This window comes from Thamnophis elegans, chromosome 15, assembly GCF_009769535.1.
Source record: "Thamnophis elegans isolate rThaEle1 chromosome 15, rThaEle1.pri, whole genome shotgun sequence".
Classification (NCBI taxonomy): Eukaryota; Metazoa; Chordata; class Lepidosauria; order Squamata; family Colubridae; genus Thamnophis; species Thamnophis elegans.
Window position 1 is genome coordinate 28,956,428 of NC_045555.1, and position 14,809 is coordinate 28,971,236.

Below are 14,809 nucleotides of genomic sequence, written 5' to 3' on the forward strand. Positions count from 1 at the left end.
ATACAAAAAAAAAAGAGGCAAGTCAAGGCACTTAAAAGGGAAGAGAACTACATTTCACAGGATGAATCAATCACTCCAAGCCAAAAAGTAGTTTAGGAAATGTTTTATTTAAAATTTTTTAAAAAAATACTTACAGCCTTCCCTTCTGGTACATATATAAGTTGGCTAAGATAACTCTGTAACTTGGCATGATTTACAATATAATACAACTGCAATATAACAGAAACAATTATAGCCACCCAAGATTAAACATACATGATATAAACATAGTTTATAAAAGAAAACATAGTTAAATAACTAATTACAGCTCTTCACATATTTTCTGGAAAAACCACTTTTATTGATATTAAGAAGAACAAACCTTATCATTAAGGACTCTTCATAGGAAGGGAATTGAAGACCTCAGAAGGTTCTTTCTAATCTGCCTTCCCTTTGAGCCTTTAGTGCTCATTATTTTATTATTATATATTTAAGAAGAAGATCAAAGGCTTCAGTAGTTCAGGATACTCACCTTAAAATCAGAAGCCAGAAGAATTTAGTTAATCCACAACACCGGCCTATGAAGAATGAAGATCATCTATGGGCCCCGAGAGTGTGCAAGTATCAGGTCGGAATATTAGTGACACACCTGTCAGCAATTGGAAGTGTCCAGGTATTTCCCTTTCCTCTCTCACAACTCAATCCATACATCCTTTAATTTTCAGACACATCTTTTTCTCACAGCTCCTTAAAAAACTCACAACACAGACCGTAATTAGCAGGAAAAATAACTCCAGCACTTCTGAATTCTTTCCCCAAGGGGGAAAGGGAAGTTCAGAGCCTGCAGGCTGCTAGCAAAGACGTCGACGGGGGCTTCGTTATTGGTGCTGCAGGCAAGAATAGAGAACAGAGCAATTTGGCCGCTCTCTCCCGTTAATACACCCTCTTATCTTGCGAAACGGGCCAGGCTAAAATCCGGCCCATTAATTCGCAGCCAGGTATTCGGTACAAACCTCCCCCGTGTGCTTTTAATAGGCCAGGTAAAGGATAGGAAAACCTGGCAACCAATAACACGTGGTGGACGGCGCTTCTTTCGCCGTCCGGATTCTTCTGCCCAGCAGCCGCCCATCGACTTCAGAGTGCGTGGCCCCCAAGACCCCGAGGCCTTCAGAGTCCCCCCCCCCCGACATTTCGGCCAGGGGCAAGCAGGCCACACGCCCCGTAACCAAAGGAAGAACCCGAAGGCAGCCCTGCCACCGCCCCCCCCCCCCCGCTGCCTTCTCCTCGGCCTCTGGGCCCTGCGCAGCCGCTGCCCCTCGCCCGTGCCCGGCCTGGCCTTGCAGTGACGCCCGCCTACTAAGCGGGGTTCAGGCGGCGGCCACACCCGCCGTCAGGCCGGAAAGCGGAGGAGCAGCGCCGCGTGTGGGAGCACGGGCCGCACCTGCTGGAAAGCCTCCCGTAGCTGGGACCCTTCCTGGCCGCGGGGGCCTAGAGGGCGAACCAAGACCCGCTCGCCCCTTCGCTTTCGGCCGGGCAAGCGCTGCTGCTCCGGGGAGAAAAGCGGCGCTCACGGCCTGTCACGCAGGCACAGTCTCCGCCACTCCGCCCGGCAAACGCGGCGCTTCCGCGGGCCCTCGGGGAGGCGGCTTTGGCGGCGGCTCCGTGGATGCTCGGCCGCGGAGATCTCGCGGTGCTGGCGGCCGGCCCGGGCTGCCTCCAGACGCCGCCTCCTTTCTGTGTCGGGGTCGGGACTGTGCGCAGTGGAGCGGGCGGGGAGGCGCGCCGGCGGCAGCAGCAGCAGCAGCAGCAACAGCAGCGGAGGAGGAGGAGGAGGAGGAAGAGCCGGAGCCGCAGCGGCCGGAGGCGGGAAGGAGGAGCGCGCTGGTCTGCCTTCGCCAGCGCCGCCGGAGCCTCGCCCAGTCCGATGTGTCTCCTGCGGCGGCGGCGCTGCTGCTGAGCCAGCCGACGTGCCGGCCGAGCTTTTCCGCCTCCCGCAGTCCCACCATGGCCGCCCCGGCCACCTGCACGCGCTTCACCGACGAATACCAGCTCTACGAGGAGCTCGGCAAGTACGTCGCCCGCCCGTCCGCCCCGTCCTTGCCGCCCCTTCCGGAGCCCTGGAGCCTTGGCGGTCGCCCTGGCCTCGGCCTCCCGAGAGCTCGCTCCCTCCTTCCCCGGGCTTGGCAGGGGCCCCCGCTCAGCCCCGGGCACTGCGGTGTTTCCGCCACTCTCCCCGGGCAGTCGCCTCGGCCGCCGCTACCCGCCCGTCTTGCGCAGGAGCAGCGCTGCCCGCTCCGCCGTAGTTGCTCAAGCGAGCTGCAACTTCTGCGGCCGGCGGGGGCGGAAGGGGCTGCGCAGCGCCCAGGCAGCCCGTGGCGGGGGGGGGGGGGCGCGGAACCCGGCCCAGGGAGCTGCGGCACCGGCGCCCGCCGCTCTGGGGACCTCGTGGCTGCGGAGCCCATCTGGGCGCTGCCGCTGGGAAGTAAGGAAGGCCGGGCTCACCTGTCCAACTTCCAGACTCCCCCCCCCCCCCGGGCTCCCTTCTGCATTACGGCAAAGACCGTTGCTACGTTTTTCCTCCAGCGAGATCGTTCTGATGCCTCCCTCGCCCGTTCCTCGCCCTGCGCCGCTTCTGCCTCCCCGTCTGCGTTTTTCTCCTAGGGGCCCCTGGTAGGCGGAGGAAGGGCGCCTGGGCTGGGAGGCAGTTAGGGAGACCCGGGGGGGGTGTCTTCTTTTGGCCCCAGCTCTGCGCATCCCTCCTGGACGGTCTTGGACCTCGGGGTGGCCCTTTGTAACTTTCACTGTGCAGGAATGGATGCGGGTGGATGCCGGTGAGGGAAACGTCTCCATCGGGCCTGGAGTTGAGGTAGGAGCAGCTGGGGCTCCATCTAGAAAGGGTCCCTTAGGTAGATGCATTTCAGTGCCCATGAAGGCTCCTTTGGAATCCTTTGCCTTGCAATGGGCAAGTCCACTGCTGACTTTCAAACTTAATTCTGGTCTGCAATAACAATTCTAATCTATTCTAACTTTACCATAGGGTGTCTGAGATTCTCTTCACACACACCCCCAAAAAAAATTGGAGGTAGAGGATATCTTCTGCCATTCACACCAAGCTGCAAACTGACTCCCTCAAGGGGAAGAGGCTGGGGGTGGTATTTTCCTTGCTTTCTGTGCTGGCCCCTATTTCAGGGTGCTGTCCTTCCTTTCTGAGCACCAGACAAGATGGAGATCCGGTTTCTCCTCTCAGAGAAATGGGGGCTCCCAAACTTCTTTGTCCGCACTATGACTACTTTTGAGGAAGCTGCTTTGTGGTGGCCTGTGCTTGTCCGTCTTAGGACTGGGGCTTCCCTTGTTAAATTTGGATTGGCTGTGTTATAAAAGGCCACTACAAAATACACATCAAGGCTCTTCCCATTAGAGCAACAGAATTTCACCTCTGCAGATGAGTGCTAGAAAACTGGAGTAGGAGTGACCATTTGAGATTTTCCCGTCCATTTGCTCTGCTGCTTTGGACAGCTTGGTACTGAGCTATCCAATGTATTTTTTTTGGTGGGGGGCTCTATTGAAGAAAGTGAGTAATGGATTACAGTGAGCTCATGTGGGACTGTGTTCATGGTTAATCAAATTAGCAATAGTCACAGAACACACTGAACCGTGAAATAACCACATTAGTTTAGTTTGTATAATCCATTGAGCCACAAACTACATTTCAGCTGCAATCCCTGTTTCTGTGTCCAAAGTGATAGTGGGAGGTCAGGCTGGAATCCAAGAGTAAATTAAGTTAACAAACCTCAAAACTTGTCACTTTTTTTTTACCCATGCTGGCTGTTTTCCAGACCACCTGATTTCTTGGAAGCTCCTTCTCCTATTCTAATATGTTTTTTCAGTTTTTAGTTCTATAACAAATTGAGCATATGGATTCTTTAATTAAACACCTTGACAGATTTAATCCTTTGTTTTTTATTCAGTTTCATGGGATCAGCCTTTCCTTATTTCTTCTAGGGGTGCTTTCTCAGTGGTGCGGAGATGCGTGAAAAAAACCTCATCTCAAGAATTTGCTGCAAAGATCATCAATACCAAGAAGCTGTCAGCAAGAGGTAAGTATCTGAGCATTGGTTTTAATCAAATTCCTATACAGGATAATATTGGAGAATTGATTGCAAGACTCTTAATTGATACATTGCGGCAAATGTCATCATTGATCTCCTTGGAATCGGTGTTTCTTTTGGCTTTGATTTTGGAATATGCTGCCTCCAAGCTCATAGTTAGAAGGAATTCATTTCTTACCAGATACTAAAGTCTGGAACATCATGAACTGATGCTTAATAGTGAGCATCGGATTAACCACCTACCTGATAACTCACTCAAACTATTAGGGAGTTGGTGTTATACTTTCAGAAGTATAGAATGCACTATGTATTTGGACTGATTCCTTTTAAACTCACAGGGGCTTAGTTCTAAATAACTTTGCTTAGATAGAGCTGCATTGAAATTGGCCCAAAAGATTACATCAGGCTTCTTCAATTCAGGTGTATTTTATTTCATATTTTGAAGCCTAGAAGAATGTTGGAATCAGAAAGAAAGGGGGTTGTTAGAGGAATTGACTAGAACCCTTGTCCTTAAGCTGATGGCATTTGAAGCAATAATGCTTTTGTTTTTAGTGTTGCAATTTGGGACTTGATTTTGTGACTATTATTTAGCATAGCCTGGGAATTTGACATGTGAAAAAAATATTGTGTGGAATTTATAAAGAAACAAAAAGAGTCAATAATAAAGTCACAACGTCAACTCCACACTACTTGAGTATATGTGCGAAATGGTACTCATATTATGCTTAAAATGATGTATTCCATGATGCTTGTCTACTCAACCAAGACCCCTGTTTATACTTGAAGACGCCCATAATAACATGCCATCATGCTTTCATACTGTTTTGAGTAGCTTGCAGTGGCATAAAATGTGTAATAATCCAGTTCAAGTACAAGTATTTACTTACTCAGTGGCTTCGGTAGCAAATGTTTACTTATTCTGCGTAATTAACCAGTATGTATCATGATATTTTCAGTGAAACCAGGGTATTGATTTAATCCTAATCAATGCGATATTTCTTTATTCATTTTGCAATTACCTGTTTTCAGGTTTCAGTGCATCTAGCTGATGGCATGCAGTTCTTGAATTAAAGAATTGTCTTTGTTGCAATATTAATGTTATTGTTTCTTCTTGTAATTCCTCCATGACGTCTATAATTGCATCTTCAGTTCAGCGTCCTCTTGATTTCCTCCCCCCTCCTTTTTAGCAACTTCGAGACTAACAGCCTCAGCCTGTTAAGCAACATCGGTGGCCTTCCTTTGCTCTGGCTTAAGAGCTTCCAACCAGGAAATTCCTTGTTCATACATAAGCTTGCCATGAATCTGAGGAAGGGGTGCCTGCTTCTCAACATGGGGAGGAAACTGAGATTCCACAAATGCTTTTTCAACCATTATAGATGGTGGAAAATCAGAGACATAAGCAGGTGCAGAGTTGGTAGAGAAAACTCTTCTCTCCATATCCTACTACAAAATATAGATTATGATTGTTTTTATTTACCACATTTGTGTCTTTTTGCCCCTGCAGTCCCTGATTTCTTTTCATCCTATTATATAAGAAAGATGTCAGTTGTCGTAACAATTACCTTAATGTCTCAGTGGAAATTAGAATTTCCCAGTACCCCTTGTAAGTGTTGCATTGGTCTGGTTTTTGGTTTTTCAATGCATTTTGGAACAACTATAAAAGAACTATAAAGCAATAATTAGGGCAGGTAATACCGTGCTGCAGTTTTGGTTTCTCTGACATACCCCAGTCAGAGAGGTTTATCAGGTGGGAGAAAGGATAATGGGTTACAAAAAAAAAAATAGTGCACCAAACTTCATTAAAAAGAGTACATAATTTTATTCAAATTCCTGACAAATTTATGCAGCTTTGGAAGAATAATTTCAAAGTGAAAAAAATGATATATTTAGTCATAGATTATGGTGTAAGAGAAATTAGGTGTGGATTTATTTATTTAATGTATTCATTTATTTATTAGCAAAAGTAAAATCATTGGACTAAAGAGTCCGTATCTGGGAAGAATGGAGATTTATTATTGACTTATTGTAAGATGGAACAGTCAGATAACCAGGCTTCAGCGTCTACAAATCGGCAATAGCATTCAGTATTGAATGGAGGTAGGTGTTCTGGCAAAATCAATACAAATATTAGTGGTGCCAGGAATCACAGCGAGTTGTTTTTTGGTGATAATAGCAGATATTGCCTTATTTTTTTTTCTAATAAGATATGACATCTCAAAGCTGTCCAGAGTTTAGGAACCATTATAAGGCAGAAAATATAAATGAGTAATTGGTCTAAAGTGACAATGGCATCTAAGTTGATTCCTGATTACAAGCATACCACATAAAGATGGAAGGGGAAGATCACTTTTTATCTCTCCCAGGAAAAACATGGGTCAACTCTTGCTATGGGCACATCTGCAAGGAAAATGGCATATTCAACATGAATTCCTATTGCTGTTGGTTCTGCTGTCATTTTCCTCCGGTTGGGCTCAGATTATTGGTTGCTCTGTTATGTGGGAAAATGTGTCTGAAGTTGGGCTTTGCTTTGACCATATGTTGTGTGCAACAAGATTGCCATACAAATCTGTTCCTTCTGAATCACCACTATGTGGAGATGGCAAAATAAACCACAGTACACATACAGAGTGATGGTGCAGATTGTGATAAGGGTGTGAAAATTACAAGAAACAAAATCTGTCAGTTGTCATGATATCTAAATCATGGAATAAGAATTTAAGGGCCCAGACGACTATTGAGCTGCAATAAAACATGACTCATTATCACTAGTCAAGAAAGTAATAGGCAGTTAGTTATTCTAGCTGATTTCAGGCTTGATTGTCTAAATCGGGGGTCTCCAACCTTGGCAACTTTCAGCCTGGAGAACTTCAACTCCCAGAATTCCCCAGCCAGCTAGCTGGGGAATTCTGGGAGTTGAAGTCCTCCAGGATGAAGGTTGCCAAGGTTGGAGACCCCTGTTCTAAATAACATCAGTGATAAACAATCATGCTTGAGGATGGTGATGGTGGATTAATTCATTTCAGCATTTTTGAAAATTCTGAAGGGCGGAGTCCTGAGTATTACATATTGAATAGAAGAGCAAAGTAGGAAAATATATAAAGTCAGAAAACACCAAGAGGAACCCTTTTGGTCTCTGCATATAAAGAGCCTCGGCTGGAAAAAGGAATCTGGCAGAGGGCGTAGGATCAGATATAGCTCTGGGTGACCTAAGAGGTGTTTAGTTTCTCTGGTGCTTCAGAGCAGCAATGTGAGTCAAGACTATGACTAAATACTCGGCTCAGAAAGCATTGGAGCCACAGTAAGGCCAGCTGCAAAGTGGCAGTGAGATCTCCCCACCCCATCGCTTTCTTTACAAATTCAGGCTGCTTGTAAGAAAAGCTTGTGGTGCAGGGTTTCCTCTAGCAAGTACGCTTTTTTACCATTTCAGTACTCTCTTGAGTCACGTGCTTTAGTGTATGTCACCCTCTTATCTGTGAAGTAAAACTGGTTTGGAGTGGGGCAGCTTGCATTTCTTAGTATGCGCTTCTGTGGGAGCCAAGATTCTTGATGCTGGCAGAGACCCTGAAAAGAGAAGAGAACGTTTGCTTCATTACCCGAGTGGCCGTTGAAATCTTTCTTTGTTCTGTGCTCTTAACTAGCTTGAGGTTAGCAGAAGCAAGGCTGAAGAACTGCGATCTACTGCTGTTCCAAGTAAGGAAGGCGGTGGATTAGCTTGCTGTGCAACCCTCTTTCCTTCCTCTTCTCTTGAATCTCTCGTTCTCTGCCCGCAACACAAGAGATAGACGCTTGACTTAGGTGCAGATAATACCTTGCATTGTAAAGCATCTCGCACTACTAAACCTTGACGTGGATTTAGAATAGTAGCTGTCATGGCTGCAACTTTAGTGCAGAATTGATTTCATAACTGGAAAAAAAGCATTGAACTTGTTTCGGACATCACTTTAGGAGAGAAGGGCAGACGATTAAACTGTTTCTGAAATGTTTGCCTGCTGTTGTAGCTTTTCATTTCATGATATCTGTGCTGAAGTCACTTGAGTTTCCTTTGCGCTCTTTGAGGGGTCACTTCTTTCTGTAAAAAGTACTAATAGAATATTTTCAGAATGGATAAAATAAAACAAGCCAAACCTGTTTCATCAAGCTTGTTTGCCTAGCAAGGAACAGAGGCAATTCCTGGGCCACAGGCCATGCCTGACGCCCCATCAGCCATGCCAAGATAATGTTCTGTGAAAATTGATGAGAAAATAGATGAAGTTACATGGCATTTTCTTCTTCTTTTCCAAAATAATGCTAGGAGGCCTTTGGGAGGGGAGATGCCTTCCATTCATTCCCATTCCCAAATTTGGCTGAAACCAAGCTGCTGAAATTTATGAACAGTGATGCAGTTTTTATCCATTTTTGGAGTGAGGCATAAGTGTGGCCTGCTCTCATCCCTCCAGCTAAGCTTCTGCTTCCTTTCCCGTCTTTAGGCCAGCAAAATAGGCAAGAAAAACATTTGCCTCCTCCATTCTCCTTATATAACACTGATGATCTCTGGTGTCCAGCAGCAGGTCAAGGTGCCCAGAAGAGAACGGATAGGAAAAGAGTAAGCCAGAGGAACCATTTGAATTCCTGTAGGTAAAGAATGAGTAAAACCTGGCAGAGGATGGACTGGTCAGATGTTGCTACGGGAGACCTTGAAATGTGCTCAGTTTTTTCAGGGCTCTGGAGTAGCAATGCAAGTCAAGACTCTGGTTAAATACAGGTAGTCCTTGACTTATAACTATTAGTTGTTAGAAGTTACAATGGCACTGAAAAAAGTGATTTACGACCGTTTTTTCACATTTACAACTGTTGCAGCATCCCCATGGCCATGTGATTAAAATTCGGACACTTGGCAACTGACTCGTCTCCATGACTTTTGCGACCTTCTGACAAGCAATGTCAATGGGGAAGCCAGACTCACTTAACATCCATGTCACTAATTTAACCACTGCAATGATTTACTCAATAGCTGTGGCAAGAATGGTTGTAAAATGGGGTAAAGCTCACTTAACAACTATCTCACTTAGCAACAGAAATGTTGGGCTCAAATGTGGTTGCAGGTCGAGGACTACCTACACCAGATAAGCGGTTGAGTACCTCTAGCTCAGTAGCGATGGTGTTGGAAGCAACAAGATATTATTCCAGTTGAAAGTTAAATATCAAAACTGGGCCAATGGTTGCTTTCATTCTTTTACTGGATGTTCAGGCTGTTCCATTTTCTTTTTTCTTTTTGTCTGGAAGAGACCCACTTTTCATAGTGATTACTCAGCCTTAAGCCTAGAGGCACTACTTCCTTGCTTGGTCATGTTGCAATTAAGCATCCTGTTCTTCATGTAATTAAATAATGGGTCATTGAGGAACTAATTTGCATTAAGGTTGTGACTTGCTGTAATGTTTGTCTCACTAAACAGTCAAGAAAAGTCTTTTCCCTTTTTCTGCAGCCAGTTGTATTAGACAAGGGAGCCCCGGAGAAAATTGTGGTGGAATGACGTGAATGACCCCATATCACCCAACCAAATAAATCTAATTTATTTATAGCATTTTTATCCTGCCCTTCAAACAAAAGCTCCCCAAGTGGCTTACGTACAATCAATGAAAACTGCATTCTATGCTGTAGCCTTACAAACAAAAGAGATAATCCAGAAAGGAAAAAGTGTATGGAGAAAGGTGAGATAACAACCCCTTCCCCTCCCTCATTCTTGGGCTTAAACAAGAGCTACTGAAGGTCCAGGAATGGCGCTGATGCAGTTGGATCTTTTAGCAACTTCCTTACTTCCTCATTAGGGTCTAATTTGGCTTGATAAAATGACAGGTGTTGCTCTTCTTTCAGTTTACAGGGCTGGGGAGCATTTGTGGGGGGGGGGGTTGGAAGTACCAACCGTCCTTTTGAAGCAGATGCTGGAACTCATCCAGTGACATTGTGATATCAACGGAAGAGACATAGTAGGACCCAAGGTTTTGGACCTGAAAGTCCAAAAGGGAACTGGACTTTCTTGGTTTTTTTTTTTCTTTGAAAATGCTTCGCTTCTCGCCCAAGAAGCTTCAGAAGAAAAGCGAAATGTTTTCAAAGAAAAAACAAAGTCTTAGTTGCCTTTTGAAGGGACACGGTGGCTCATTGGCTAAGACGCTGAGCTTTTCGATCAGAAGGTCGGCAGTTCAGTGGTTGGAATCCCTAGTGGCACATAATGGATTGAACTCCCATTATTTGTTCTAGCTTCTGCCAACCTAGCAGTTCGAAAGCATGTAAAAATGGAAATAGAAAAATAGGAACCACCTTTGGTGGGAAGGTAACATCATCCCAGAGGTGGGTTGCTACCGGTTTGCACCAGTTTGGGCGAGCTGTTAGTGGTATTTTGGCCTTGGTTGCCTGAATCAGTAGTGACCCAGGCTGGCCATGCCCCCAAACTGGTTCCCTGGTTGGTGTGACCTTGCCAACATGTTTTTTTACTAATTTTTTCATGTTCTGCGCATGCGCAGAACAATTAACAATCGACAGTGCACACGGGCGCAAAGCGAGCTGGCAACAATGCTGGCAGCAACCCACCCCTGCAGCATTCTGTGCACCTTTGGCACTTAGTCATGCCGGCCACATGATCATGGAAACATCTTCAGACAGCGCTAGCTCTTCAGTTTTGAAACGGAGATGGGCACTGCCCACTAGAGTTGGGAAAGACTAGTATATATGTGCGAGGGGAAGCTTTACCTTTACTTTTTAGTTGCCTTTTAGAAAATCGTCTTTGGGACAACATGACCTGGATGATTGAGAATCTCCATAGATGACATGTTAGGAGTACCCTGGTAATATTTTAGCTTAGTTTTATATGGATGAGAGTTGGGAGGTAAAATGCTCATTTTAGGTCTTCACCAGTGATGGGATTTAGCCGGTTCGCACCTATTCGGGAGAACTGGTTGTTGGAAGAAATCTTATTTTATTTTTCCCCCCTTTACAGGGCTAATCCTGTAAGGAAGGCAGGAAGGAAAAATTCTGGTGTTGTTTCTAGCCTAATCTTTTATTGCCCTGCTTACAGAAACTGCCTCTCCAGTTAACCCTTATTACATTGTAACAGCTAAGGCGAAGAACCCATCGACGTGAGTTGGCCATGGCGACATTGTCACATGACCACCGAGCTATGCCTACCCAGCTGGTCATTATGGCGGAGAACCGGTTGTTAAATTATTTGAATCCCATCACTGGTCTTCACTCTGTAAAACCACCTCAAAACAGGCCAGTATCAATGTTGGCATCACATTGCCCAAATTCAGCCAGTCGTGGAGTGCAGCGAGAGTGTAATGTGGGTTGACCAGTCTTGCATTGAAAATTATTTTTAAGTGAGGTATGGGGTGTTTCTGCTACCTAATCAAATTGCTTCCTCCCATTCTCCCTAAGAGTAGATGGACTATGAAGCTTTAGATTCCAGGCACAGTTACAAGGCAGTGTAGTCAGGAATGAAAATTAGAGTTAAGGTGTTGATTTGAAATTGGCTAAAAGAAAAAAAACCTCAAGTATGTGAAAGTGAACAAAATGATTAAATACAGTAAGACCAAATAATATCTGAGTACAGATGGGTAAAAGAGCTTCAGGAAATAGGTAACTGAGTAGAAGGAATCAAATTTAACTTGGAAAGTCAGCAGATGGTTTTTGAATCTCCGACTGGATTGTTTTGATTTAATGTACAAATTAGCTGTAGAGCTAACTATCACAAGTCTTTGTGCTGAAAATAATTTGTGATTCATCTTCAAGTGATTGAAATTGACACAGATACAATATTGGAGTTTAAAAGGGCAAGGTTGACAAGGACTAGTCTGTTAAAATTTTACTGAATAACAAAACAAATATAGAACTACCCAAGTAACAATATTCAAGTAATAATATTTGGTAATATGCTTTTGTTAGACAGGGCTTTCTTTTTTCCTTTCGCTTGTGTCCAATTCTTTGATGCTTCCTGGACAAGTCCCTAGAGTTTTCTTGGTTTTTCAGAAGTGGTTTGCCATTGCCTCCTTCCTAGATGTGAGAAAAAGACACTGGCCCAAGATCACTTTAAGCTTTGTGCTTAAAGTGCGGAGTAGAATTCACGATCTCCCAGTTTCTAGTCCTGTGCCCTAAGCCAGGGGTGCCCAAACTTGGGAACTTTAAGACTTGTGGACTTCAACTCCCAGAATTCCCCAGCCAGCCAGGAGTTGAAGTCCACAAGTCTTAAAGTTCCCAAGTTTGGACACCCCTGCCCTAAGCACTACACCAAAGTGGCTTTCAAATTTCAGTTTTGGGATCATGTTTTAAACTTTTCTATACTGAAGAATCTGTTAGTTTCCCAGAATTCCCAGTCAAGAAGCAAAGCTCTAGTAATAAAAAATTGGCTATGTTCAACTGATATTTTCCTCCTTCCTTTTTCATGAAAGCCTAACAATTTTTTGTGTGGAATCTGCAGAATACAATGGAAAAAACAACAACAATCCAATCCATTTATCTGATAACTGAAAAGGGGCACAAATGTCTTCATTTGGGAAGAAATCTGGATATATCTGCAACATCCACACTTTCCTAGAGAAATAAGTGGTGCCTTTCTGGAGTAGCAATCGCTAGAAAGCTAGTTAGCTTTAATATCTAGTTAAGTTTTCCAGAAATTTGTGAATTTGTCTTGGAAATCTGGAGAAAAACGCATGAAATGCAGACTGATTGCAGGAAGCACAAAACATTGAAATAATAGGGACGTGACTTGCCAATTAGAAGATGGCTGTCAGTGTTTGATAAAGTGAAAGAAAAATGCACAGTGACAAAGGCCATAATTTGAGTTTAGATCCTTCTAGTCCAAATCTTGTCTCATTTATAAATTCACTGATGCAGTTCGGATATGCATTAGAATTATGCAGCAAGTATCTTTCTCTATGGGGAAAAGAGCTTTCATTTCTGGGGATGAATTGCCTCATAATATTAGTAGCATAATGGATTCGTACAACTTCTATTTATGTTAAATGGTTTTAAAATGGCATTGTTTTTAGAAATTCAGTTCAAATACATATTTTATGTAAATGGAGATAAATTTAAACACAAAAATACACAATATTCTCGAGAAATGGAAACAATAGAGAATAGAATAGAATGAATGAGCTGGAAGAGAGCCTGGAGGTCTTCTAGACCAGCCCTCTACTGAAGCAGGAGAACCTATACTATTTCAGAAAATGTTGAACAATGTGATGATTCCCCATTGTTAAATGCTGCAGCAAATTTGTTATCTCATTTCAGAAAAAGCATATCATTTGGGTTCTTATTCATACTAATGTGACTGTAGACCTTGTTTTCAGGAAATGTCTTGAAGGGAGTCTTGGATTGAGTTAACTTTATGGCTAAATAGATGAAGATTCACTCCACCACAGAAGAGTCTCTTTCAATTCTTGTGCAAACTCTAATGCCATAATTGCTGCATTATATAAGAATCTAAAATCTTGGACAGATGCCTACCAGTGAACTTTGCAAAAATGGCTGATATTGAAGCCAGAAAATCAGCCTCTTTGATGTATGCTTGGATTAAACAGTTTTACTCAGCACAAATCTGATGCATAGTGTGGACTTCCGGCCATGGGATCTATATGGACAGCTGTCATGAGCAGGAGTTCTATAAGTTAACTTCCACATTTCTGGTAGCCTTTTGGGCTGATGAGGATTGACCTGATGCCTTTCACATGGGTAACAATGCCCCTGCTAGTCATTGTTGAGGACTCGGAAAGTCCTCGACTTACGACCCAAACTACAAAAGTCCCCCATTTAATTTAAAAGTCAACAATGTTCATCTCAAGTGATGCCCCTGTACAATTGGGTAGGACTCCTGATGCTTTGTCTTCTCTTGGAACAAATAGATTTTCCTACTGAGAGATGCCTATTATTCCAATATCATTGCACTCCTCAGTTGGTCTGCAATAGTTTCATGGAATGAATGTTCAGGTCTTGGTTCTTCTTAAGATTTTTTTTGCTGTGGTGGTTTTTGAGCTAAACTTGGTTTGATCTGCATATCAGTGGTGGGTTTCAAAAATTTTTCGAACCTACTCTGTGGATGTGGCCTCCTTTGTGGGAGTGGCTTGCCAGCCATGTGATCTGGTGGGAGTGGCTTGCCGGCCATGTGTTTTCTTTCTCTCTCTCTCTCTCTCTCTCTCTCTCTCTCTCTCTCTCTCTCTTTCTCTCTCTTTCCTTTTGTCTGTCTGTCCCTTTTTCCTTTTTTTCTTTCATCTCTCACTTTTCTTTCTTCTTTCTTTTTTCTTTCTTTCTTTCTTTCTTTCTTTCTTTCTTCCTTTCTCTCTCTCTCTCTCTCTCTCTCTCTCTCTCTCTCTCTCTCTCTCTCTCTCTCTGTCAGTGGTAGGTTTCAAAAATTTTTGGAATCTCTTCTGTAGGTGTGGCCTGCTTTCTGGTGGAACCTCTTCTAACCGGTTCAGTAGATTTGACGAACCGGTTCTACCGAACTGATGCGAACTGGTAGGAACCCACCTCTGCTGCATATAGATCCAACATTCAGCTTCTTTTTCCCCCAACTCTCATCAATAATTTTAATGCATGTAATTGTTTGCTTCTGTGAGATTTAATGGGAATACAACTCCAGGTGCTGAGAATGATGAGCCTTCTTGAACCTGTATTCATTTTCCTTGGTACTTCCAGGTTCCTTGCCTCCAGCTGACATGTTTAGATTCTTTCAGTAAAAACTGACAAGCCTTTA

General features: G+C 44.0%; 1 protein-coding gene across 1 annotated transcript in view; it reads left to right on the plus strand.

Moving 5' to 3' along the window:
- The first annotated feature begins 1,069 nt into the window (after window positions 1–1,069).
- Window positions 1,070–14,809, plus strand: part of CAMK2G (calcium/calmodulin dependent protein kinase II gamma) — a 191,774-nt gene continuing 178,034 nt past the window's right edge. Inside the window, 2 exon segments of the mRNA XM_032231649.1 lie at window positions 1,070–2,048; window positions 3,982–4,076. Of these exon segments, the coding sequence (XP_032087540.1) occupies window positions 1,984–2,048; window positions 3,982–4,076 (160 nt within the window). The 5' untranslated portion in view covers window positions 1,070–1,983.